This window comes from Mesocricetus auratus, unplaced genomic scaffold (assembly GCF_017639785.1).
Source record: "Mesocricetus auratus isolate SY011 unplaced genomic scaffold, BCM_Maur_2.0 Super-Scaffold_100010, whole genome shotgun sequence".
In the NCBI taxonomy this organism is placed as follows: Eukaryota; Metazoa; Chordata; class Mammalia; order Rodentia; family Cricetidae; genus Mesocricetus; species Mesocricetus auratus.
In genome coordinates this window covers 13,542,826-13,570,749 of record NW_024429194.1, presented here as the reverse complement: position 1 = coordinate 13,570,749, position 27,924 = coordinate 13,542,826, and the positions used below count along the sequence as shown (strand labels likewise).

The following is a 27,924-nucleotide window of genomic DNA, read 5'->3' as shown; positions in this document are numbered from 1 at the left end:
AAGCTATTTCATACCGAGTCTCTGTCCTGCCAAAAAGGTGGGAAATCATTGTGTTTTTCCCAGCAGAGTTGCCTCTCTTTTCTGATTCACAAATGTAAATAGTGGGGTATTTTCTAAATTCTGGTCTCTATAATGAGACTACCTTCAGGCTAATGGGGCATCACCATGACACTGGACAGTTACGCATTGGTTGTTAACAACACAAGCTTCAACACATTCCTTCCTATTCCTCTTTCACTGACCACAGGAAGTCGCACAGCTCTTCGGTGACTAGTGTCTATGTTTTCCATACCCAGCAGGCTCTCCGATTCCAATAGCTGAGCAAAGCTCACATGTTTTCCCTTTACAGCAGGCACAGTGTTTTGGGATAAAGACAGATTTCCCATCTGCCTTCTGAAGGTTTGATGGACCAAAATGACAATATTAAATAGGGGAAAGCATGTTTATTTGTATTCAAAAAGTGAAAGTTATCGCACAGCATGGAGAGAACCCCCAGTAGTATCCTTAACCAATAAATCTGAAATTCTAAGAAGTCCAACTCCCACTGTTTCTAGAGGGGGGAGAACAGGGAAAGGCAGGGGAACAGTAAATGGTTTCCAAGGGTTTGGAGAACAGTACACTTGGGGGACCTGTGTGGGTTTGAACAGTCTGATTGACCTACAGAGCACCTAGTGATAAATGATTCTCCTTGGGACCAAAAACTATAGTGCATCGCAAAAGTCTTATATGTGTCTTGTGGACTCCATTTTTCAAAGTAGAATCAAGGAAGGAACCAAAGTGTTTCCTGCCTTTAAGCCAACAAGTAAAGGGGTAGAAGAGCAAGCCTCTTCTAACCTTTTCTGATGAATCCCTCTCATTTCAAATAATCATCATACCGAGTGTCATATTTGGGGGTAACAGTCCCCGAGTGCCTTCATTGTGTTATAAATAAGTTCAGGATCTCAAAGAAAGAGACCTCAACTTCAGCTGCAGTATCTGAACAAGGCAAAGCTTTACTCTGGCTCAAGAGGGAGGGCTCAGAAGAGCAAACACAGAGACAGGAAGTGCATCCGCTTTTAGTCTAACTCAGGTGGTGGTTGTGTTTTCCATACATGGAGAAAGGATCAGGGCCATCAAATTCCTAGAATGCAGCAGTGGGCTTTTGGATAAATAAAGGCTTTGCCTGAGGGCAGGAGTGTAGGGTCCATAAGGGCTGAGCACTTCTCTAGGATTCGGGCAAGGGTCTGAGGATTGAAATGAAGACAAAAGACAGCAGGTTACCAAGGTCAGAAGCTCAAGTTCCCAGGGCCCTCCAGTAATAAGGATGGGCTGATAACCGGAACTTGAATACAGACAATAAGGATGGGCAGAAAACAGAAACTTGCCTACAGGTCTAATTGGAAGGAAGGGAACAGGATATGTTTGCTTCTAGTCACAAGCTATCCAGCAGTCCCTATTGGGGAAGGGGGGGGGATTAAAATATTTCCATAAAGGTCTTAAAAGTTCCAGAGGAGATAAAGATATTCCTTGTCCTAAACACAATTTTTTGTTTGTTTGTTTTTGTTTTGTCGAGACAGGGTTTCTCTGTATTGCTTTGGAGGCTGTCCCAGAACTCCCTCTGTAAACCAGGCTGGCCTCGAACTCACAGAGATCTGCCTGCCTCTGCCTCCCAAGTGCTGGGATTAAAGGCTTGCGCCACCAACGCCCGGCTCTGAAACACAAATTCGATAGTATTTTATGGAAAAGACTCATATTTGGCATTTCCTAAAAGTGCCCTACAAAAATGAGAGGGTTGGGAAATGCAGTCTTATTATGGGGGAACAAAAGCAGAGTGTTGATAGGAGGAAGAGAATCGTGGAGACAGAAGAGCAGTAGTAGCAGCCACTAGCTCTCAGCCCCTAGATCTCCAGTTCAGAGTAATCTGTGGGGCAGGTTGGGGAAAAGCAAGTCAGGTTGTGTTGGAAGAGGTCTGGTTCCACTGCCACCAGATGAAGGCCCTGGCGGGAGAGAGAGTGACGAAAGAAGGTGATGCTGTTTGGATACCAGTCTGAGAAGTAGAAGGTAGAAGGCTCACCACCAGATTGGGGGGCGGGTTTGCAATGATAGAAACATTTCTGTGGTCTGTCTCTATAGCATCTAATTTAGCCTCTTCTAGGTAGAATGGTCATAATTTTGGCATAGTTGATTCCTTTGACATGGTTTTGGTGTTATCCATACCTCCCTGAGCATCTTGTAAGCCTAAGGAAAGATTGCTTAGGAAGGATATGACAAGCCACGTTCTTTGATGGTTTCCTATAGTCTTCTGTTGGTATTAGGTTGACTTGAAGAGTTAATTATTTGAGAGTAGGCCCCGGTGAATTGTGGAAAAGAGAAACAGGAACTTGCTGATGCTAAGGGCAAGCTAACTAGTCACACTCAACATCCGCAGGTTCATTTGGGGAAAGCAGAATAATGTGCTGCTGAGATGATCTGCTAATGGAGTGGGAACATCGGGTTGGGAATACCTAAGGTTGATTGTGGGAGACCCTGCTCATTAATCAGGTATACTCACCAGCCAGTGTAAAAAGTACAGTCTTATATGAACAAACATGGTGGTTCCTCTGTAGACTTTTTATCTAGTTCTGTTAATTAATGTTGACTTTCTTCTTAGGAAAAAAATTCAAATACAGAAGGTTTCAGGAATGTGAGTAAAATGCTTAGTTTATATCCATAAGTATTTTTGACTGTATGTTGCAGCACATTGAATAATTAAATTTAAATATTTTTAATGATTCCTCATTTGCTATGTCCTTGGAAGATAATTGTAAATGCAGTAAAAAATTTCCCTTCTAGTGTGTTTTGATTTTATAACAAAACAAGTATTAATGAACCTTTATCTCATTACAATGCTGTGCTGATAGTGATTCAAATATCAACATTAAAGTAAAGATTTTTACCATAAGTTTTAGTCTTTCAGGCAAATAACACTACTGTTTAATTCATTTTTTTGTGATTTTAAAATTAGTATTTGGTTAAGATAAAAATGTTAAAGTGTTGACCTCTTTGATAACAAGCAAAATGTTAGTATTTTGTAAAAAGGTAATAACATAATTATGAAGTTTCAGAATCAAAAAACAAAGTAGATCATCTTAAAATATAGATTTGACTAATTCAGAATGAAACAATCAATAATACTATTGTAATTTATTCAAGTAACTCTGTGGTCCTCAAGAAATATATAGCACATTTTAATGCTGTATTTTTATAGGACAAAGAATTTTACCTTTCCCCCCTTAATCTTAATTTACTTCATGAACAACTTCCAGTGTATTTTTCCAACACCTTACTTAATTCCACTCATATTTTCATTATATTCGTCCATCTTTATCAGTTAACTTATCACTTGTATTTAATCATACAAGCTACTGGGAAATAAAGGCCCTCAGTGGGAGCCCAAAGAGCAGAAATCAGCACAATATAATCAGAAGTTTCTGATGTTTGGTTGATTATATGTAGAAGCTTCTTTCTCAGATGACATATAGTCCTGAGTCAGTGAGGAGGTCCTTTGCACCAGACATTGTGATTTCAAATGACAGGCCAATAATTTTGAGTGCCATGGATGAAATCAGAAAGTCTCTAAGAATGTTATTGCACATGGATTGCTTTTCTCATGTACATTCAGATTAAGTCTGATTGGGGGTACTGCTGAATGACTGTAGTGTATTTTTTTTCTGCTGTTAGTAAAGATCAAATCAAGGCGCTGTGCATTCTGGGGAATCCTGGAACCCTTAAGTTATATCCTCGGTCCTTAGTGTATTTTTACGTAGCAATATGAACTCTTCTAATTCTATAATTTTTAATATTTATGAATTTTGTGTGTAAAGCCCACAAAGTCCCTCTAGTTCCTGTTTTTAATAAATCTTTTGGCATGTGTCCTTTAAAGGAGCCTGGATGGGATTATTAAAAGTATATTGTTGGAATTATAATGGGAAACAAATTTAAATTTATGAAATTTAAATATACTGATTTTTAAAATTCAGTTTCAAAACAACCATTTTCTGTAAAAATAATTTAAACAACCCTCTCTTTACTAATAAGTGTGAAGTTCAACAGAATCAAGCGAATCACAGTGAACATTGTCACCCTTACGGCACTCAGTGCTGCTGTAACTGCGGCCACACCGCACATTGCAGCCTGGACACTGCCTTAGTCAACAGTGCTGTTCTTGGGAGACAGGCATGTTTCTCTAGCAAGCATCCTCTTGTCTCGTTTAAACCCCAAGAGCCCGGTTTGGGCCACCATTCTCTATTCTGTTTGTTCCAGGAATACCTAACTGTGTTTGGAATGTAAATATGTCATTTTCTCTACTCCTGGTTGCCTGGGCCAGTTGGATCCGCACGTCTGAGTCTACAGAGTTTGTCATGAAACATAAACTTGTGACTTACTAATTACCCATGAGTTCTTGCACACCAAATAAAAATGTTTGTCAGTGATTTTGGTGCAGAGTTGATAACTTCCTAGTGTTTTCCTTTTGCCTTAAATGGCCTCCAGAGGCTAAATGATGAAGTTTGCTCCCAGCTGATGGAGCTCTTGGTCTTGGGAGATGGTGGGAACCTTAGGAAGTAGGACTACTGCAGGAAGTCGGGCATTGAGAGCATGCCTTGTTGGGAGTCCTTCCTTCTCGTCTGTTTCTTCCCAGATGCCAAGAATAAGTAGCCCTGCTCTTCCACCGGTCTTTTCTTCGGTCTTACCACAAATACAAAACTGTGAGCCGTAGCACAGCTGATGGGATGGAAGCCTCAGTATCCTCCTTTTCAGTTGTCTGTCTGAGGCATGTTATCACGGTGGTTGAAAGTTGAGGAATATACTATGGAATATAAATTGGAATAAATACTGACCATGTTAATCAAATGTTTAAGATGAAATTTTGGCTAACAGAGTTACTGTGTTTGATACACCCCCTCCTCTGTATGTGTGTGTGTATGCGTACACTCTTGGGTTAGTAAGAATGCTGTTTGAATTGAGAACTTTTTCTCGACTCTTTCAGTAATTGTAAAGTGTCTGCTGTCTGCATATGTTCTATCTGAAAAGATACTTGAAGATGAGCTATAAATAGACTCAGAATGAACGGGGCTAAATTGGGAAGATCAAAGAGAGATTTTGTATTTTATCTGCTGATAAAGTTGAATCTGAACCCCTAATATCAGATTGTGATCGCACTGTTGCTTTATTCTTTAAAATTGGCTCCAATTGTTTGGTCGCTTTCAAGAGTCCTTTGATTGACCATTTAGCATGGCCCTCATTTTAAGCCAGTGTGAAGTAGATTGCTAAAATAAGACTTGCACCCATGTTTTCTGACTCAAGAATTGCGCCCTCTATTTTATACCAGTAGTTTCCAGATTCTCTGAAGAGTTAGGGGTGGGGGCTGGTGAGACTTACTACAGGAAACAATTAGCGTGTCTTATTCCTAGGTGTGCTATTGATTTTAATTATGCATGATTAAAAAATGAATTCACTTAGGAGCATTGCTGAGTCAGTTATTGTTCAGTTAGCTTTTACGTATTTTCTTATAAGAAATGTAACCGCTATTAAGTGTAGCCTGGTGCCTTTGAAGTCAGCTAGACCTGAGTTTCCATCCCTGTCCCTCTCATCACAACAGGACATCAGGTTCCTTAACTTGTTCCCTTATCTGTGAATTGGGGAAAAGAGCGAAACAGCTTGCCGGACATTGTGCGAATGAAAACACATCAGATGTGCACAGTACGTGAAGCACTTCATGTCTGGGTCACATCTGTGCAGCAATGTGAAATGTTGGGTTGTTAACAGTATCATTGTTTTCATGTATAGATCCTTAAATGCCCTTATTTTTGAAAGGAGTTTTCCTTCTTTAATGGTAAGTATCACTTTTCCATGTGGACTTACATCTCTCTTTATCTTAGTTAAAACTGGAATTTGCAACTATTTCACATTTTTTTCCATGACTTGAAAGCCTAACACTTAGTTATAACAGTTATAACTCAAGATCAAAGCTTTAACTTCAGTAATGAAGCAATAAGGTCAGCTAGATGAACTAAGTGTGTTCAGGCCCAAGTTTGGAATGTTACCGTTACCCCTGGGACTGCACTCAAGTGGTCTCTCTGGCCTGGAGGCTCATGGGCATCTTTTCCAGGCTTTCATTTGACTTTCAGGTGTACTACAGATCTCTTTGGGAAACCTTGTAAACAGATTAAAGGCAGAGAAGAGCGGTTCTCTAAGCACCTAGTGAAAGCAAGCCACTTCTCCCGAAACCCAAAACAGCAAGAAACAGTTTACTAGCAATGAATTCTCCTCACCACCTGTTTGTGCAATAGCATCAAAGAAACATAAGTACGCTTTGATCATTTTTCAGGCAGAAGGAAATTATGAAGCTCTCCACTGATAGTTCATAGGGAGTTTGGGGAAGCTGATCAAAGAAAATTGTTATTAATATGGACCAGAAATTAAGATCTGCATTCTTGGTGCTTTATTATGTCATACCCCTTTCATTGGTGAATTGCATACTTAAAAACTGAGATGGTCATCTTATAAATTCATCTGACCCTTATCATAGCTTCTGTGTTTTCTGAGCTACAATGTTCACCTGTGTACTTTTAATAATGACATACGAATTGCATAGCTGAGAGATTGAGTGGGCAGTTTGGAGGACATATTTTGTTTAATCCTTTAAGGTTACTGTAAACCTAGTTACACAGAATTATGTAAGAGAGGACATGTTTTGACAGTCTTTCATGATCTTTAAGAAAAACTCCCATAAGTTTTCAATTATGTAACAGCAATATAAGATTATAGACTTCACTTTGAACACTGTAATTATACAGTTGAGAAGCTTGAAGAAAAGAAAAGCGAAACTATAATAGGACGAGCTGTATTTATGGGCATTTTATTATAAGGATTCACACATTTGAAATGGAAAACAAAAGAATCGTTTGCAAATACCACTCACTGCTGTGGGAGAAAAATCCTTCAGAGGAACACAAGAAGCAAAAGAAAATTCACTGTTGCATTCAATAGATTCCTTAAAGACAAAGACTATTTATTCTCTAAGTGCGTGGCCCAGGTCTGAGTCAGTCCCCAAGGTGTAGTTTTAACTCCTGCTTCTGAAGTTGTTAGGAAGCTTTTAAGAAAGTAGAGAGAACAGTGCTTCTGGAATAAGCCCGAGAAGGTAGAGCAATAAATAGGGGGAGTCATAAGCATCTCATTAAAGATGTATTGGCTGATGGCAAGAGAACACAAGGGCAGCAGGTCCCCGTCTTTGCAGCCCACTGCACTAATGTTGGCCTTTAAACTCAGGAGGCTGCCTCCCTCCCTCCCTCCCTCCCTCCCTCCCTCCCTCCCTCCCTCCCTCCCTCTGTGACAGTCTAGCTTTGCCTTACCTAGGATAATCTGCTAACACAGAGGCCCTCAAAGGAAGAGGGCAGAAGATCTTAATCCTTTAACATCTTTCTCAGTCGGTTATTCAGTGATTCATACTGTATTGAAACAGCCAAATTGACATTTGAAATTTAGTCAGATCACTGGTATTAGTTTCAGATGACTTCCTGGAGAACTCACTGAGGATGAAGAAGCAAGTTTATTAATTTCCCAAGTGTCCTTTGAGATAGCTTATGAATCTGGGCCCTTGCTGACTCCTTGGGTTAGGGCAGAAATCACTTAGTCCAGAAATCTCTGTACTAAATTGCTGTGAAACTGAGTTAACAGCTTGTCTATTCACTCAACAGGGGTGTTGTTTAAAATGGAAGTGATGTGATAGCAGGAGAATTGGTCTTACTTTTCTAAAACTACATTCTATGCTTATAAATCAATAAACCACCTGGTGGACAGATACCAAGGCTAGTGCCACCTCTGTGGCATCATCAGACACTGCTAATGCTGTTCTGTGCAGGTCAGGACTCTTGAATCACTACCAATGCAACCCATAGAGCTGTAGGACAGTACTGCTTGAAACCCAGGAATTGTAGAGTAAAACATGCCAGCACCAAATTAGGTACGTGTGTTCACAAATAACATTTATGTTAGTCAAAGCTGAGAAATTTAATTAAGAATTATTCCTCTTGCTATTTTCTCTATGAAAAGTTTTAACAAAACAAACTCATTGATGACTAACAGACATGTAAAGGACATCTGACACAGATCCCGTAAACCATAGATAGATAGATAGATAGATAGATAGATAGATAGATAGATAGATAGTTGTTATTGGAAAATTGTAAGTTCAGTGGTCCCATGCTGAATGACACTGAGACCTTGTACATATAGTCTAACAGATACCAAGCCCATTTTGATTGCAAGCAAAGACTATTTCAGAGTGACAGCATGTTAAAAGCGATTATACAATACCACCAATCTGGTGTCTTGTTAATGAGAAGAAATGTGGATGGGGAATAGTTTAGCATTTGTAGATGATAAACTTCATACTATATGTAGGGTGATTTTCCCCTTTCTGTATAAAGAAAACTGTAAACATCAATGATCATTGCATAAGTGATTTTAAGATATCAGCTAGTAAGTGAGAAAAGTGGGCTAGGTATAAAACAAGCAAAAGAACAGACAATCATGATGACTTCATAGCCATGCAGAAGGACAGGGAAAACGGCTCCTGACTATAAGGTCTGAAAGCATGTAGGAGTAGTGGAGACTGTGGCAATCCTGGTTGCCAGCCTGACTAAAAGAAAAGACTACTTGGCACAGCTGATTGTTGCCGTGGAAATGTGACTTGATGTAGAATTTTGAACCACTTACCCTGATTTTGGGAAGCAGTTGAGAAGACCCCTGTAAGCCAAACCTAATCTACTTTTGCATTGAATTTGAAGTATGGCCATTTGTCTTTCCTTGTTTCCCACTGTGTTAGCTAAATGAGCAACGTCTGTAAGGGCGTAAAAGGAAACGCTAATGCTTCCCACTAAGGGAGTGGGTGGAGGGCTAGTTTATATTGTGCAGCTGGGTGGTTAATAGGTTGAAGAACCATGCTTGTATCCTGGTTGTCTACACCGAGCAGGACTGCCAGTTCTCACCACATTCCAGGTTCTAATTCTGGAAAACAGGAGTGGCCACACAAACTTCCTAGAGCTACACTGAGAATTACGATGAACTAAAATGGTATGAGGTGCCCAATACAGAGGACCTGGATGTAATAATTGCTCAATAAACATTGACTACGATGATTTTTATTTAAAAAAACCAGTTTTCAGGGATTTGCTTATTTATTACATTTACAGACAGCATCCTTTGTAAATGTGAAGTGTCTGTTTCCTGTTGCATGGTATGAGTTAAAAGCATAGATGTCAAAGTCAAAAAGTCAGCATTGGCGTTCAAGCTCAACCACTATGTAGTTAAAACAGGAAATTAATTTTCCTTAAATTTCTCATCTGTAAGAGAGAAGTGGCAATCCAAACTTTAAAGTCAGAATTCAGTGAGATAATATGAAAGCATGCGTTATTTTCTGTTTTTTAAAAATTCTTAAGAAGTTCTGTATTCATAAACACATTTTAGGTTTTTCTGTGTATTAGAAAGAAATGACATTGCATTGGTTAACATACTGAGCTTCGTCGTAATGAACTACCACAGGAATTCTCGGGCAGGGTTCTTTTACCCTTCAGATGACATTTGACAGTGTCTGTTGACATTTTTGGTTGCCACAGCTCGGAGGAGTACTGCCGGCTTCTGGTGGGTGAAGGCCAAAGCTGTGACTAAACATCTGGTAATGCACAGGACAGATTTGCACATCAGAGGACTCTTCAGCCCGAATGTTAATAGTGCTGGCCTGTAGGGACACTGGGCCACAGCTGTATAACCACCATAACATTTAGGCTGTAGCAAAAAAAAAAAAAAAAGTCTGTTGTTGTTTTCCCTAAACATTACCTAAATCTAATAACCTATTAATTGAAATCTTAAGAACCTCATTCAACAAAATATATTCTTAGAGGTACATAAATGTCTGTTTTCTTGTAGTTACAAAAGAAACCCCAGCTGATCAAAATTAAATTTAAATTTATTTTTACAAAAACATGTCGACAGAATGGGGTAGCCCATTCACCCCTTCAAGTAAAAATATTACTTGAAATACAGTAGTTTATTTTGGTTTTTTTTTTTTGTTTCTTTATTTGCTTTTTGTTTTATTGAGGCAGGCTTTCTCTGAACAATAACCCTGTAACTTATTCTGTAGTCCAGGCTGCCCTCGAACTCACAGAGTTGCTGAATTAAAAGCAATTATATGCCGCCACCACCACCACCTAGCTGAAATTCAGTAGTTTCAGTTAGAGTATCTCTGCTTTTTAAATACATGCACTTGCTTTCTATAATTTGCCTTATCAAAATTAGTTTTTCTTCTTTTCCAGTCTTGGAAAATACAATCCTAAAGTCATTAGGTAGGAGCACAGCAGGGTAGACGTTCAGCTAACAGGACAGGTGTAGGGTAGCATCGAGCCCTACACAATTAAGGAAGTGTGAATGTGGTTGGATTGGTGACATGGGGTCTCAGTCAGCTTTCTGTCAGTGTATCAGGTACTTGAGATAATCACTTTGTATGGGGACAGTCATCAGTCGACAGTAGGTTTGCTCATCGCTTTTGGGTCTGTGCTGAGGCCACAGACTTCTTGGGGGTGTCGTAGGGCACAGTCATTTACTTCATAACTGGGGACACAGGACAGAAAGAGAAAAGATGTGGAGCCTCTCCTTATTGCCTTCAAATGCGTGCTGTCTGATTCCCAAGGCTCCCTTTGGACTTTGCCTCTTAAAGCTGAGGCTCCGCCACCTTTCAGTAGTGCCAAACTGGTCACTGATTACTGTCATGGGCCCTTTTGGAGGCAGTTCAGATTCAAATCAATCATACAGCACTATCAGAATCCAAATAAGGTGAACAGTCCATTTTGGGATGTCAGCAAAGACCAAGTGGGATGAAGGAGGGAACGTTCTAATATTCCAAGCATCATGGGCAATGGCAAAGGGATAGAAAGGTAGCTTTAAAGGGCTACAACTGAGACAATGTTAGCACCCACATAATGTGCATAAAGATAGTAACTGATTAAAACCCCATTGAGCAAAACAGGGCACGGTGAGCCCACTGTGATATAGCAAGTAAAATAAGCTGAAAGTCTGATGAAAAGTTGAATACCGTAGAATAAAAATAGCCTCCTCGGCCAGGCGGTGGTGGCGCACGCCTTTAATCCCAGCACTCGGGAGGCAGAGGCAGGCGGATCTCTGTGAGTTCAAGGCCGGGCTGGACCGACAGCCTCCAAAACAATGCAGAGAAACCCTGTCTCGTAAAACAAAATAAACAAACAAACAAACAAACAAAAATAGCCTCCTCGCCAAAAGCATTAATTAAAAGGGAAACTATTGAGCTTTACAGTAGAAACCCAGGTGGAAAGGCCACCTGAATGAAAGGGTCAATGTCACATGGTCTTAACAAAGGAAAATTCCTTTGCCATCTAGTAAAAGCGTCTGGGAGTGGAGCTCATCGGTATGGCCAATAGGATGGTATATTATAGATTCGTTTGACACATTATGGTACAGTCATAAAAGACTACCCTGGGAGACGCCAGCTGCCATTTAGTAGGGATGCCCAGGCAGCCTTTAAAAGTGCGCCACAGAGTGGGGGCAATTATCTGCTAATAGCTAGCACTAATTGCTTGCCACGGAATAGGATGCACTTTAAGTTTTCTTTAAGTTGAATTATCATTTATTTATCGTGTGTATGTATGCTCGAGTACGTGTGGATATGCATGTAGAAAGCTGGATTTCTCCATGAGGGTCTTGGGGATCGAGCTTCCGGTTCCCAGACTTGGCAGCAAATGCCTTTACGTGATGAGGCGTCTCAGAAGCTCTGATGTTCTTATTTTAAAATGGAAATCTTCCTACAGTATCTCGGGATGTTGAAGTATCAGGTCAATAACTTCATGTTCAACGGTTTTATAAAAAAAAAGATTATTTGTACTATAATTGGAACATTCCTCCAAGATTCTTAACATTTTTAGTTACGCACAGTGAAAATGGTGCTTTATAGATCATGCTCTTTGCTTTAAAAAGAAATGTCTTTTTAAAAGGGGTTCCTCATATCGGATTTTAGAAAGTTTTCCCTTAAAAAATATTCAGTCTGCTTTTGATATACATTCAAGTGGTTTCCAATGCTACTATTCAAAAAATACATCTAGTTCTTTGTTAGTTTGAATAATGTATTAAATATCTTTGTTGACATTTTTGTGTCATTGTTTAGGTTTTATTCAAGAGTAAATGCCCTGAAATCAAGTTGTTGCATGATTGGGTATGCATCTTTTAATCGGCTTAGTCGTGCTATTCTAGAAAGCCTCATACCGTGTCCTTAAAAGTAGATGAAATTCATAATTTCCTAGTTATTTTCCCCTACACTAGAAGAGACTTTTTATAAGAGTAGGAATTTATCTGTTTGATTATCACCGTCCCTGGCATTATGGGTCTGGATATGTATTTGGAGGAGCAATAATTGCAAGCATTTAGCACACACTTGGCTCTGTCCTTAGGAGATTAACTCACTTATTCCTGGAATAGCTCTTATGAAGTAGGTGGTGTGAACATTTCTGTTGATGAAGAAACCAAGGCACAGGGAGACTTTTGCCCACTCAGTCAGTTAGAGCTACACACCAGACAGTTTTCCTTCAGTTTCCAAGTAGCCACTATTCTCTCACTTGACAACGTTAACCTCTGAACAATTAGTCAACATGTTTCTTTGAGTCTTCAACTACAGATTTCAGGGATTTTTCCTTATTGGTTAAATAAAAGTATTGAGAGTGACCAGCACTCTCTAGGATCTCCAGTGCAGCCCTTACTTACTACCTAGTCATCTGCTTATTGAATTAATACCCATACAGGCATAAACTATAAATCATCCTTACCCGGTGAGATAATGGAGTTACAAACGGTATATGTGCTCTGTGTTGCAGATAAAATGGTGCGTCCGGGCTTGCTGTCTCCAGGAGACAGAGCTTTTATTACTGTTCCTCAAACACATCATGTCCTCTGCCCCACCTGGGCCCTTAGGTCCTGCTGTCCTCTGTACCCGGCATGCCCAGGCTATACCTTCTGTTGAAGATGTGGTCAAGCTTTTCGTTTGCTTTCATCTTGAAGATGCCTCTGTTTCTCAGATCCCTGAGTCTCTTTTAATGCTCTCTTCTAGAAGTAGATCTTCTATTAGTTGTGTGAAATTCTTATTTCCTTAACAGCTCATCTTCTCTTTTTAGTCTTAGTCATTTCATAAACCCAAATGTGTATCATAATGTCTTGCGTAATAAACAAAATTAAATGTCGTTTAATAAATAAGTGCACTATCTCAGGGACATAGAATCTGAAGTTTAAAAATCTTGAGACAAAAATTTGAATATTACATACTCTACATTAATAGATATTAAGAAATAGAACTGAAATGGTAATGGAGAAACATACTTATTTTCATATTACAATTTGTATTCCACCTTTGAAAGGTTTCAAGAATCACAATTAGCTTTCATTTCTATGATGAAAGGTATTGTATTTGCTTTTACCCATAGCGTCAGTTCTCTCCTTTTTGTTTTAGGGGCATCAAAGGAAATAAACCAATCAGACAGTTAGGTGGAATTTTATTTCCAAGGCTAGTACTTAAGGGTGTGTTCCTGTTCCAGAGTTTTAATAATAACTTTATTTTCAAGTGTTTTGTTTAATACCAAGCCTCCTTGTCAGCTGAAACAAGGACTGTTCTTGAATGTTGTTCCGGATGAAATAGAACTCTTGACTAACACATATATTTTTAAAAAGAGAACTTTGGGGAATACTCTATATTGTCACTGTACTTTGTTGGGAGCAAAGACAATAGCACAGCTTTCAACACCAACACCCACATGCCCAGGAGGTCTTTCCACTTATTCAGGATAAGGACAGAGCTGAAGGGTTTTGTAGCTGATCTCAACAGAGAGCCAAAGGCAAAGTTCAAACAGACATCATCAGACTTTTAAATATGGCATTGCTTATGTAAATCACCCATGATTCTTGGGTGCTGGTGAGCCTCAAGCACCCCTGAGGTAGTTGGATATTAAATTGTAGTTTGTTTATATTTGGTGTGTGGTGTTTAAGTTAGATAGTGCTGGTCATGATGAATATTGTTCAGCTTACAGTTAGTGTTTATGTTCTTGGTTTTTCACACACACACACACACACACACACACACACACACACACGGTTTAGTTTCACTATACCATGATTCCTAGAGGGCAGTTTAGAAGCTAATGTATTATTATGGGGGAATGTCTAAGTTATTTAATTATGGTTCATTTTTTGGTACTACCGATTGAACTCAGAGTCCCCAGCTTGCTAAGCTGCACCACAGAGCTGCTGCCTGCCCCCAGCCCCTGACTTTGGTTATATGTATTGTTATTTATTCATCAAGTCAACTGATTTGGTATTCTCTGGACCATACTTATAATTATGGCTTGAAATAAAGATTTAGAACTCTATTTTATAGAAGCTATTTTCCGAATGTGAATATGTTTTACACCATTTTCAGATTTAATACATAATCTGGCAAATGTTCAAGCAACTGGTAAAGTCAAAGCATGATTGTCTTAGAGTTTAGCCTAGTTGAGCTTTATGTCACACTTTTTCTATGTGGCTTCTGCAGACAAGAGAGGGAAATTTCCCCTAAGCCTGAAGGCAGGCACCTTTAAGGAATTGACAAAGATTAGTCTAGGGAAAACACACACAACCTTCCACACTTGGGAAAGGAAGATGGGGAGGGATGACAGTATAGGGGACAAAGGTATGATTGTGACTATCCCACTAGGCAGAAACATGCAGATGCATACCTCTTTTTCTGTAAGAGAGGTGGTATTTGCTGAAGGTAGACTGTGAATTTTTATTGGACACAATTAAGGCTCCAGGAAACCATCCCATGATCTGGTCATGGGAGTCCGTCTGGTAGGGTTGCATTCTTTCCTTCCATAGTGTGATAGCAGAGTTTCAGGCATAGCTTGGAAGACAGCTGTGTGTGTCGCTTTCTGCAGGGGAGTATTCATACCTGGGGGAGGAAGAGGAAGTGTGTGGAGAGGAAGAGGAGACTTAAGACGACCTTGATCTAGAACCTTTTAAGGCCTTTAGTTTCCTTTTGATAAGAAATGTCAGCTTAACAGTCAGCCATAGTTCTGCAGTATCCTTCCCTGAGCCCTCCCCTCTCCTGTTTACATTAATAGGAAGTTCTTGACCGTAGGCTTTCTAGATACATTTCAGTTGGAGGATGACTAAGATCCTTCCCACTTCGCTCTGGACCCTTTTCTAATTCTGTTATCAGTTTCTAAACTTTATTTAGGGTAGAGCATCTTTGGGGATGCATGCTGTTATCAGGAAGAATTTACTGCTTTTTCTATTAGAAGCCAGCTTTTCAATGAGCATTTGCAAAACACGTATCATATTAACTGTAGAGTTTTAGTTTGTTTTAAAGTAATTCTGAGAACTTGGGCAATTACTTACACAGTAATGCTTGTGTGGGCAGGGGGTGTCTTGTTCTTTCTCCTCTCATCTGTAGCCCTGCGGTGCATATACATGAAATGCCTTTGTTCTCCTCTTTTCTGCTTGATTCTTATTATGGTCTCTAAGTGCTTTGTCTTCGGCCCTCTGGTGTATTCCTTGTGCCTTAGTCAGTGATTGAGTGAATAACTTTGTTTATATGGAAAGAAGGTCTGGAGCACGGTTTTATTTGTGAGATGAGAGAGGATGGAGAAAGAAACCCATGGAGTAGGAGGGGAAAGCAGAGGGAAGAGATAGGTAAAAATCAAAACAACAATAGAATAAAATAAAACAAAAACAAGCCCGGAGTGGGTGTAGGGGAGGAAGAGCAAGCTGAGGCAGGACAGGGGTCTGTGAAGTCGCTGGGGTTGGCACTGCGGGTGGAAAGAGGCATCAACAGACCAGCATTTTCCCCAGGCTTGGGCGCAAGCTTGTAAAACTCCTCGTGTGTTAAAGAACCTCGGCTGGGATTTGCTGAGGACAAATGCTGTAATGTGTTAGTCATCCATTATCGGCTTCTATTTTTGCAGGTTCCGAATGATGACTGACGCGGCTCTGCGCGATAGCCCTCACAGCCCCTGTCATTGCGAGCGATAAGGACCTCGCACGCACGCACATCCAGCCCAGCAGCCAGAGCACCGGCTCAAGGCGCTCTGGAGGGCGGGCGGCTCCCGCGGGCGGGCGGAGCGGACTCCAGTGCCGCTTCCCACGCACCGGGACCAGATCAAGCGGACTGGCTGGCCGCGCGTCGCCCGGGGCCATGAAGTAGCGGTGGCCGCCAGCCCTGCCCTCCCGCCGGCCCGGCTGCTGCACGCTGCCCCGGCCCCAGCTCGGACATGGCCGGACGCGCCCACAGCCGGCGGCTGCTGCTGCTGCTGCTGCTGCTCGCCCTGCAAGGCAGCTGCCTGGCATTCAGAAGCCCACTTTCCGTCTTTAAGAGGTGCGTGGTGGTGTTTGGCTTGTTGTTTTCCTTTCTCGGGGGGAAGGTGGTTGGGGTGGCTTCTGTGCCTGCTCCTTAGAAAAATGTAGTAAGCAGGATCCTTGAAAAAAAAAATCTCTACAAGGCTGGTTTTCTCTACCCTAAAGGACTCGGAATTTTTAGCCTCTGTAACTTCTCAAGTGCCCCTGGCAGATAAAGCCCACCCATCGACCTGTAGCCAAGCTGACACCCTGGCTTTCGGAACTCCAATTAGAAGTTGTGACTTCCAGAACTAATCGCTCCCTCTTGGGGAAATATTTCAGAAACTACCATATAGTTGTTTAGACTTGAATGCCTTCCTATATTATAACAGCTGGAGGAATAAAATACCAAGATAGATCGGTGGTGGGGAGATCATTGGCTATTATAGCTCTCTAGGAAATATGGAGCTGTGTATACGCACCTCGTAATTACCATATGAAATATTTATGTACTTGTACAATTGTAATTCACATCGCAGTCTTTATTTCTTCCTCACATAATTGTACTTAGCAAGACTGTGGTTAGAGACGTTTTGTTGTTTGTTTCTGGTTAGTGATGTTGGACCCTCCTAGCTGACATGTTACTGGGTTACAGGTCACAGTCCTGCCACTAGAAAATCAGTGTGCATGTGAGGATGATAACATCTTCATTAAGTAGAAATGAATATGTATTACAGACTTTTATTGAGCTGAACTTAAAGTGTGCCCTGCTTAGTTGCTGTGATTCTCTTTGCCTTACAAACAGGCTCTGTGTTGTTCATCCATCGACAATAACGTGACTCTCCGGGTGTCAGGGTTGTTACAGTTGTTGTAATCTAGTTTTTATTGGATCTGCATTAGTAATCCTTAACCTTACAGTCATAGGATTTATCTCTGCCCTTCCAATTATGTTCAAGGGTGTTCAAATCATCTTCTTCAGGTTTAAAGAGACTACCAGATCATTTTCCAATGAATGTCTTGGAACCACCAGACCTGTAACTCCTATTGATTCATCAGATTTTGCACTGGATATCCGAATGCCTGGGGTTACCCCTAAAGAGGTGCGTAGAATTCTGTATTTTATTATCAGCTGTTCTGTGACCGTCTAAAATGAAAGCTAAAACAAGGAAGCTGCATTTGTAGCTGTAGTAACTCCTTTGCTTTCGGACTCCCCAGAGGAGGCTGGAATAGGGGTAAGACTTCAAGGCAAAATATCCAGTTAAATTCTGTTTACTAAAGGGCTACTCATTTTGTTATTGTGATTTGAAATGGAACCTTGAAAATTAACATTTGAGATTCTCCATGGATAAACGGCCTCTGTAATACAGCATCTAAATTGTCGCTAAAATAAGGAAAGTATTCTAATGAAGGAAATAACATCGAGCAGCTGTGTCTACCAGATTACTGTACGAGTGTGTGTGTGTGTGTGTGTGTGTGTATGTGTGTGTGTGTTTAATACCGCTTCAGAGCAGCCACAATGAAGACAGAAAAATCTGTTTGCTGCCAATAATTTGAAAAAACAAAACATTCCACAGTTTGGGAAGTTAGACAAACTATTCATACAGGTGGCAGAATAATTTTCTAGAGATATAGTTTTAAAAAAAAAAGAACCAGCAGGGCTCGCAACAATGTGTCGTAGAGCATGTGAAGTCGAACAAGGTTGCTGGGCATTCCATGTCCTCACACACACAAGAAGCTAACATACACACCCACCTCCGTGTGTGCAAGGTGTTTCACTAAGCATGAAGAGGCCAGCGTTCATTATGCTCTCCACCAGCCAGAGCGGGGTTTATGTATGTCATTAAAGACAGCCCTCTGCTTTTGAAGGTCTGCAGACAGGGAGAGCCTGGACTGGAAGAGCTACAGTGGCTGATGACTCATTCTTGCGGATAATGTCCTGTTTCCTCTTTTTCCCTTTCAGCGCCGGGGAAAGACAAGTATTCTAGTTATGGAGGAAAACGATTTTTGAAATGGACAGCCAGAAGCTCTAGAGAACACACAGGCGCGTGCATACAGGCACACACACGCGCACACACACGCACACACATGCACATACACACACGCATACATACACATGCACACACACGTACACACACTACACACACACACACACACACACACACACCTTTGACTTCAGGGTAAAACCTGACAGCATTTGAAGACTTAAGCATGGTTATCAGTAGCTGCTTTCCAGCTATGTAAGAAATGGCCCTCCCTGTGTCTGCATTCCTACGGCACTGTGCGGCTGCTTCTTCTGAACATTTAGTCTGTCCTGACCCTGACTCTTATAGTCACCTTATGTAGTATTTAAGTAAGATAGTAAGACCAGAACACAAAACCACAGTTCCCTCACCCGGGAAATGAACCGAAAACTCTTTTCGGTTTTAAAACAGGGCTTCTTTTTACTATACTTCTTTAAACTTAGCTGCTTACTTTTTAATATAAAATAATCACCAATTGGCCATCTGTTTTTTTTCTTTCTTTTTTTTTTTGTTTAGTTTTTTGAAATTTTCTCCCTCTACACTGCTCAAGGCAGTCCTCCTGCCTCATTGTATGAATTACAGGGATGTCTTGCCTTGCCCATCTTCAGTAAAGTTTTTTAGCTTGCTCTCCCCATAAGAACATCCTTGTTTTAATCAAACAATGAATTAGCGCTTAATTGGAACTATTCCTCTATCGTTGTTACTGCTTAACAACAATAGCAGGCAATTCTGTTGTAACCAGTACTCCCAGAAAGGACAACTGGAAAAGCTGATTTTTACAGAAATGCAGAAGAGCTCTGTTCTCATAAGGCAAATATTTGTTCAATGTTATAGTCTTACGATCATCAAGGCGATCACGTGGAAAGAGAGCATGCCGTACTTTAATTGCTGCTGTTTATTTTGTACTCCAGGCACAGGATTTTGCCTTGTGCAGTGGCCATTTGTTGGCTACCTTTGCAGCAGAGTTGCTTTCCTCCTTGATCTCTCTCTAAGACCATGTGGCTCCCAGGAGCCATCTCCAGATGGGGAGTGAATGGACTAGGATTAGCAGATGGCTGAATCTTGCCTCCCTTCCACAGTGATTGATTCAGAAAAATACGTGTGTCCTAGAACAGCCCTATCAACTCTTGGGACTTTTGCTAAGAATGCATTTTCCCGTTTGATGTGAGTGGCAAGTATGGAGCCCTGATGCATACTAGCTTCACGAGAAGATTGTATCTAGGATAATATGGAGAGACTGAAACAATTGAAGTTCTTGGTGACATTTTGGTCACATTTGCCTATGTTAACCTTTACTATTTCATCCAAGCTGGGTTGAGGTTTTTCTTTACTTGCAGCTACAACTGTCTATCTGGGTAAGTGATTCAGGTGCTCTGAAACAGCTTCTGTCTCCTTAGAATGTTTCACCATGTTCTCTCAACATGCTTGATTCAATGCGTTCTGCATACTGGCTGATCTACAGATGATACAGCTTATAAATATTCATGAAAATGACAGGCTGCCCATGATAGACAGACAGAAAACTTTTTTCCTTCTCAACTTTGGCAGTCTTGGTGAGGTGGACACAGACTTTGGATACTGCGCATACTCTTAGTGGAAAAAAGAAAGAAAGCGATCACCCTTGTCTTAAAATGCAGCTAGAACTAGAGTTAACACAAGCAAGGAGAAAGGAAAAAAGGGCAAGAAAGAATAAAAAGTATTAGAATGAAGAAACTAAAGGTAACTAAAGGCAACTGAGAGTTGACCAAAACAAACAAAATCCAAGAAAGTAAAATGATTAAGAACAATAATAAATGGGCAAAATGTAAGTTATATGGAATATGAAGAAGAAAATGCTTCTTAAATCAAGAAACAGCAGAGAGGAAAAGAAAAATGTAAGGCTGAGAAGTCTTCCTGTCAGTTGTGGCTCAACAAAAAAACAGAATTCACACAAATGTGGAAACCATGGAGAACTAAGAGCTTGGTGTCAATAGCCAAGAGCAGTCCAAGAAATATGTCATTCAATCGAGATCCCAGGAACTCTTGCTTATGTTTTGGAGATACTGAGAATGGTGTGGATAAGGCTGATAGAAGTCTTTTGCTTGAGAAACGAGACTGTATGCTGGGTTAGGAAGGCAAGCAGATGTGTAATAGAGATGGAAGTGACCTCAGGATAATTCACGTAGTATGACTAATTTCACAGGTGGCATGCCATCCTAGGTTTCTATCATGCCCAAACACACCTTGTTAGGTCAGGTCTCTGCATTATGGTTCTCCCTAGTACTGCAGGATGGTCATTAAAAATTATTCCATTAGACCTAACTGGTTTGTTCAGAAAAAGTAACTGGGACTCTATTACAATATCGGTTTTTGGTTTGATTTTATTTATAATTGTTAATATGTGGTGGGGGGGAGAGAGGGAAAGAGAGGGGAGGAGAGGAGAGTAGAGAGAGAAGAGGAGAGGAGAGGGGAGAAAATGAGAGGAGAGGGGAGGGGAGGGGAAGGGAGAGTAGAGAAGAGAGAAGGGGAAGGGAGGGGAGGGGAGAGGAGAGGGGAGGGGAGGGGAGGATAAGAGAAGAGCAGGGGGAGAGGAGAAGAGTGGGAGGAGAGAGGGCCCCTTTCAGGAATTGGTGCTCCTTGCACAGTGCTTCTGGCAATAGAACTCGTTGTCAGGGTTGTGGGGCAGGCACCTTTTACCTGCTAAGCCCCCTCACAACCTACAGTAGAAAAGTTATCTTTATGTTTTTGGCTTTATGTTCTTCATACGATCAATACAAAACTTTTCAAGCAGATTCTGAGGGATTAGGTGATCGGTGGAGGACGCGCTTTGTGTTCACCTGGTGTTGTGTTCAATCTTCAGTATCAAACATCAAAACCAAGAGATCAAACAAACAACAGCAAACCCAGAAAAAGAGCCGAGGGATGCTGAGAGCATGAGACATGTCTTCCCCAGGGAAGAGCACCGGCTGGTTATCTTGTACCAAATGGTCAGTCTTGAAATCAAAAAGTAACATTATACAGTCTAAACAGATTGTATTTATATACTTAGGAAGAGACAAGCACAGGCGCACACACACACACACACACACACACACACACACACACACTCCATCACCACCACCACCACCACCACCACCACCACCACCCAAAAACAACAAAACTAAGGGGAAATAAAGGCCATGAATTTGGAAGAGAACAAGGAGGAGTACATGGATAAGAGGGTTTGGAAGGAAGAAACTGAAAGGGGAAAAATGACATAATTACTCTCAAAAAGTAAAAAAATTCATAAAATTTAAAATATAAACAGATATTAGGAGAAAAGACTCTTCAGCACAGATTTCTGAAGTAGCTGACTGTTAACAAAACAGTCAAAGGCTAAAAGAATTCAACAGATTTTTGACTTCACAGCTTAATTAAATAAAGAACTAAGTAACCAATATTTAAAAACTAGATAAAGAAAACTCCAGAAGTTATGTATCTTTTATTTAAAACAGATTGAAAAAAAACGAGGTGAAAATTTGAAGATACAACTACCATTAGTAGTTATGGGATTCTCTTTTGTTTTAGTTTTGGAAGTTTAAGATTGGTGCTATGTGTCAAATTCACAAATTATACTTATTTGTCTATTGCGGTCTTGCTTCGTTAGTGAAACCTAATTATGTCAATTAAAATACAAAAATATTAAACAGTTCTTGTAAAGTACAAACTAAAGTGGTGTGTAGCCTGTTTTTAACTGTTGAAGCTTGAATTACGATGTTTTGTCTGTGTTTTGATGGAAGCCTGTTTAATGCCCAATCAGGAAAGGACTTGGTCTACAATGTTTTCTCTGATATTTCATATTTACACATATGAGGACACTATGAACATTCTCCCCTTTCTTTTTTTATTAAAAAATAAGCAAAAGAAAAATACTGGGCCAAGTGATATGACTCCAAAGATAGAGGTACTTGCTGCTCAGTCTGATGATCTGCATCAAGTCTCTGAGACCTGCGTGGTAGAAGTAGGTAATGCTTTCCCAAAACAAGATGTCCTCTGACCACACACACACACTCTTTCTTTCTCTCTCTCTCTCTCTCTCTCTCTCTCTCTCTCTCTCTCTCTCTCTCTCTCTCTCTCTCTCTCTCTCTCTCTCTCTCCCTAAAATAATGTTGATTTTAAAAAGAAAGCAAAATTTTTAAGGTTAGCTTTTGTATTTCTTATCTCACGCCTTAGGAGGAAATCTCATGGGAGCATCTGTGGGTTAAAGGACTACCTTGTGACTGTCTGTTTTCTCAGTAAATTTGGGTTCTTTTTGCTCTGTGTATTTCTGTTAGGCATTCACAAGGAGAGAATGTATTTGTGTTCATTGCAGACTACTATTATTGGACACTTTACAACCATTGTCTCATTAATTAGCATAAAAATCTACTCCAGGTCTTATTATATTCATTTTTTTTGTACAAGGAATTGAGTCCAAGAAAGATTAAAATAAACTGCCCATAGCCAAATTGTCAGTAAATAGAACACAGCTTTAAACTTATTTTAACTTGAATTTGAAACTCATGCTTATTTCATAATTCTGTCCTGCAGATGATTAATTTGAGGAGAAATTTAGCTATTACCAATGGTCAAAACCAAGTAACTGTGTACCTCAGGCACCAAGAACCATGACTTCCAGTCATATGCAATAAATAATATATAGTAATGGAGAGAATGTTGCTATGTGTATTTTATATCAACGTGTATTTTAACTACATAATATTGTAAAAATATGTATCATTATTTTTATTAAACAAAATACAGATGACTGACTCCACCCTAAGTCCCAGAATAAGCTTTTCTTAAACATTCTCATGCAAGAAGAAAGAAATGCTACTGACCTGAATTCCTTAAATCATTTCTCATTTCCTAATAATTAGAAGGCATATTGCAAGCAAATTTACCTTATTTTAACCCAAAATTTTCATCATTTCTATTTAAATGTAAACCACAGTCTAGCAAACTATTTCTTAACGGGTCAGATAGTAAATGTCTTCCAGTTGTGTGACATACAGTCTCCTAACTGCTGTAGTTAGAAAGCAGCCATAGATAATATGTAAATGAATGGCTTGGCTGTGTTCCAGTATCGAATTGTAGCTGCTGAAACAGGCAGCCTGCCCGTTGGCTGTAGTTACTCTATTCCTTATTGAAACAACTGCCTACGTCATTTAGGCTAATAAATGGATTTAACCTTTGGCACCGCATGAACTGTGTTTGACTTACAGAACATGAGGAATGAAAGTATCAATACAAAGTTAACAGTGACTTAATCTTAGTTACCTAGTCAGTGTTATGTCTTAATGATTATAAATCTGAGTTCTTTTATTTGGAACATTGCTTTCATACTTTACCATCTCAGTAAGTAGTAATTCCTGTCATAAATTTTTCTAGATAAAATACACTAGCATCTTTATCAACATGTCATTCTCTCTCATGGCTCATAAGCAATATGCCAGTACATCCTGTTGGTGTCATCACCAAATATAGCAGCATCCAGGCTTTTGCCACCATAGCCATCTTTCTCCTTCTGGTCGGAGAACTATGTGTTCTTTCTGAACTATTATGACACAGCATCTCTAACTGGCCTGCTTTGTACCTCTGCATCCCCAGATTGTGTTACATACAGCAGCTGCAGGGATCCTATTAGAGTAGAAGTTAGGCCATGTCTCCCTTCCAGACACTTCAAACGCTGCCAGCACCACTCACACTTAAAAGCAAGTCCTTTAAAGTGACCTCCATAGCCCTCCATTTTTCCTGATACATTTTCCAGTCTTGTCTCTTAACCCTCATGCCTGTGTTATAAGTCATGTCAGAGACAAACAAAGCTGTCTCAAAGTGGTAGGGCACATTTTGAACTGTAATAACTGTTGCAGTAAAATATAAAATCCATTGTGAACTGAACACAGCTGCTATTTATCCTGAAGTGACAGAGCACTGAGAGGGGAGAACTAGCGAGTGAAGGGATGAAGTAAACACCTGGACACTTAGTGAAGCCAGGGAAGTGAGAAATTGCAAGGACTAGTCAGGATACGTGTGATTAGGCCAGATGTGTCTGCTTGATGGCAATGACCATTCTGGCCTCTTGCAGGTTCAGGGAGTCAGAAGATTTGTTTTCTCAGCTGTGCCTAGGATATACAACAAATTCATTACCCCAACTAGGTTCTCAGTTCATCCTAGGGATGCAGAGTTGAGCCGTGAAACACTGTCAGTATTTGTTCAAGTCCTTAAAAGTGATGTTGAGGCCTAGCCAAGAAGAAGGTTTGGAAGAGCCTGGCTTGAGTTGGATGAAAGAGATTCTGTCTGTTATTTGTGTTAGTACAGGTCTATTGCAGCATCTTGGATGAGATACTACAGTTGTTTTATTTCTATAATAGGAATGATAGTTTCTGATGGAATTGTGGATGAATCTATTACTATGTAGAAAGCTTAGTTATTACGTCTTGCTATTGTTTCTGCTCTGAAGAACAGAAAGATGGATAAGTCAAGACATACTGTCAAGTAGGAATTATAAAGCCCTGCACAGTGAGCACCTCAGGGTTGTTAATAATGAGGGTCTTCTTGAGCATCAAGAATGAGATTAAAGTACCTCATTATTTAGGAGGATCCCAGTCAGAATCTTCTGGAACACATTGTAGAAACAGGTTAGAATGTACATCTCTCTCATACTGCCCTAGGAAAATATCTATGGAGACAGTAAAAGTTGGAAAATGAGGCAAGGAAAGATGATTGGGAACAAAAATTTAGCATGTCTATAAAGACAGCTCTAGAAGTAAGGCTATAACCAGAAATACACCCTTCATTATTTCATTTTTTAAAAAATATACTAATAATCAAAGGGTCAACTTATCCAGTAATAAAACAGCTATATATCTTAAGTGCCAAAGTATCATTTTGAATATGTAAAATATTCAAATTTAACTTGATGAAACTGGTTATGAAGTTATATGCCAGTGGAAGTGTGATGGCTGCATTAGCAAAATGCTTGACACAAACTCATCCTGACGACCTGAGCTCAGATCACTCACACCCGTGTGAAAACCTAGGGCTGTGGCTCAGTGGGTAAGAGTGCTTGCTGCTTCACAACCATGAGGACCTAACTCTACTCCTAGCAGAATGTAAGAAGCAAGTATGGCTGACACTCACCTATAATCTCAGTGCTGTGGGGTACAGAGGCAGGAGGATTGCTGGAGCTTAATAGCCTCCATCCAAGCTCCAGGGTCAGTAAGAGAGCTGTCTTAAAAGAATGGATATAATAGAGCAGGTCACCCTACACAAGCATGTGTGCACACACCGCACACGTGTGTATGTATACCATAAAAATACCTGTGAAGTACGATTCCATCTGAATTAAACTAATTTAACAAGAAATCCTGACAAACTCATGGCCGTTTAATTGGTTTTTCCTCGCGTTCGTTTGTTTACATATTTTTACCCAGGCAATGTGGGTGTGGGAAGAGGTACCTGAGACGCTAAGCTTTCGTTTCCATGGAGGAAGATGAGGCATATTTTTAAAAAATTTATCTATTCTCTCATTTAAAAGACCATGTATTATTTTACAATGTAAAATAGTTTAAAAAGTAATGAAGTACACACCATCTCCAATGAAAAAATGCAAATGTGTTTCTCTCATATAAACCCCTAATGTTTAGAAATCTCTACGGGGATTATTCTATACAGTGCCTCTAATTGATTAATTTTTAATTCCTATTCCTCTGCTTTGCAACAGTGCCATTAGGAGAGTCTGATTAAATAAAGAATTTAGAGAGTTTGGCACATGGTTAGAAGTAAATAGAGGTAGATTTGTAGGGATCATTTTTCTATTATAGTCAGTCTGAAGATATTTGTGGAAGGTAACCATGCATCCATTCCCACATTTGCAAGGATAATGATCCTCTCTACACTTACTAGCTACCAGAAAGATCCTTTTTGTTTCACTTAGTTTCAGATTCATGTAGTGAAAATTAATATTTCCCCATCCCTGTTCAAGAAATACTTTTGGAGTCGTTCTGCATGGATGTCACATTCTTTGGGGGAAAAAAAAACACATAATGTGCTCTTTCAAGGCAAGGATAATTCTTCTTTCCAAACAATATATTGTCCTTGGTTATATATAAGGAGACAAATCAGATGTGTATATTACAGGACTAGCTGGATCTTCACAAGTAATAGTCACCCCATCCAGCAACCCTCAGAGCACTGTAGGAGAGCAACATATATAAAAATAGAGGGTGCATTTCTGTCGTACAGTATGCCCTACTCCCACCTTCAGCTAATCCAGCAGTAAAGGAAAACATTTGCCATGGCAACATTGATTTACAAAGGGCAAGTGATGTCTCTGAGAGATTGAGCTATTTCTTTTCATAGTTCTCATATGCACACAGTTAACTCTTCAACAACCTTACTTAATAATTTTATAGATGGCTAAAAAAGAAATTACCTGATTAAATTTATAAGTTGCCCTGTGCAAATAGAACTTTGGAAAATAAACTCATAACAGGAACTGAGATCACATTAAATACAAACAGAAAAATGTCTGTGGAGTATTTCAGCCTTCATTATTTATGGAAATAAACATTTCTTGCATTAAGCCTACAGTATTAGGGTTAAATCATTTGCTTCCAACTAAATGATTATTTTGCTATTGAAATACAAATTCTGTTCACTGCAGTTTCCACAATTGATTATACCAGATATAATATTAGTTTCTGACACTGTATATTAATATTAAATATTAATTTTTACCTCCTTAATGTAGTTTTGTTAAATGACAGAGCACTTTTCTTTATATATATATATATATATTATTTTTAAATTTAAATTAAAAACAAGGTTGCTTCACATGTCAATTCCAGGTCCCTCTCCGTTTCCCTCCCCTCCTCCCGTGCCCTCCCACCAACCCCCCCCCAATATCCCCTCATTTCCCCAGGGAGGGTGAGGCCCTCCATGGGGGTGTCCATAGTCTGTCATTTCATCCAGGGCAGGGCCTAGACCCTCCCTCAAGAGTTAAGGGTGAGAATACATCTCTCATTGTTGGATGGGAGTCCATTTGTATACCCAGGATAAATACTGATCTACTACCCAAGGCTCAATAGATTACCTAGGCCTTCTCACTGACACCCCCATTCAGGGGGTCTTAATCAGTCCCATGCTGGATTTCCAGGCATCAGCCTGGGATTCAAGAGTTAACCCTTGTCAGGTCAGCTGTTTCTGGGGGTTAAACCAGCCCAGTCTTAATCCCTTTGGTCATCAGTCCTCCCTCTCTGTCACTGGATTTCTTGAGTTCAGCTCAGTGCTTAGTCGTGGGAGTCTGCCTCTTCTTCCATCAGGCACTGAATGAAGGTTCTGTTTCCCAGACTCTCTGGCCATGGGATTGTAGGCTGGCACTCCCCAGATCTATGTCTAAAATCCATATATGAGAGAGTACATGCCATGTTTGGACAGAGCACTTTTCACAGATATCTTCCTGTTATAGTTTCATTTGCTTGAGACAGAGAGTGACAGCAGCGGA

At 40.1% G+C, this 27,924-nt stretch overlaps 1 protein-coding gene across 8 annotated transcripts in view; it reads left to right on the top strand.

Moving 5' to 3' along the window:
- The window catches only part of Pam (peptidylglycine alpha-amidating monooxygenase), a 263,904-nt gene that overhangs the window by 95,915 nt on the left and 140,065 nt on the right, over positions 1 to 27,924 (top strand). For 7 of the 8 annotated variants that reach the window (XM_040752966.1, XM_040752968.1, XM_040752967.1 and 4 more), the window contains exons 2-3: positions 16,029 to 16,438; positions 17,378 to 17,498. In XM_040752966.1, coding sequence (XP_040608900.1) covers positions 16,335 to 16,438; positions 17,378 to 17,498 — 225 coding nt within the window. In that variant the 5' untranslated portion in view covers positions 16,029 to 16,334. Of the gene's footprint in view, positions 1 to 15,737; positions 15,757 to 16,028; positions 16,439 to 17,377; positions 17,499 to 27,924 lie in introns of those variants that run through there. The other variant, XM_040752965.1, reaches the window with a different exon arrangement.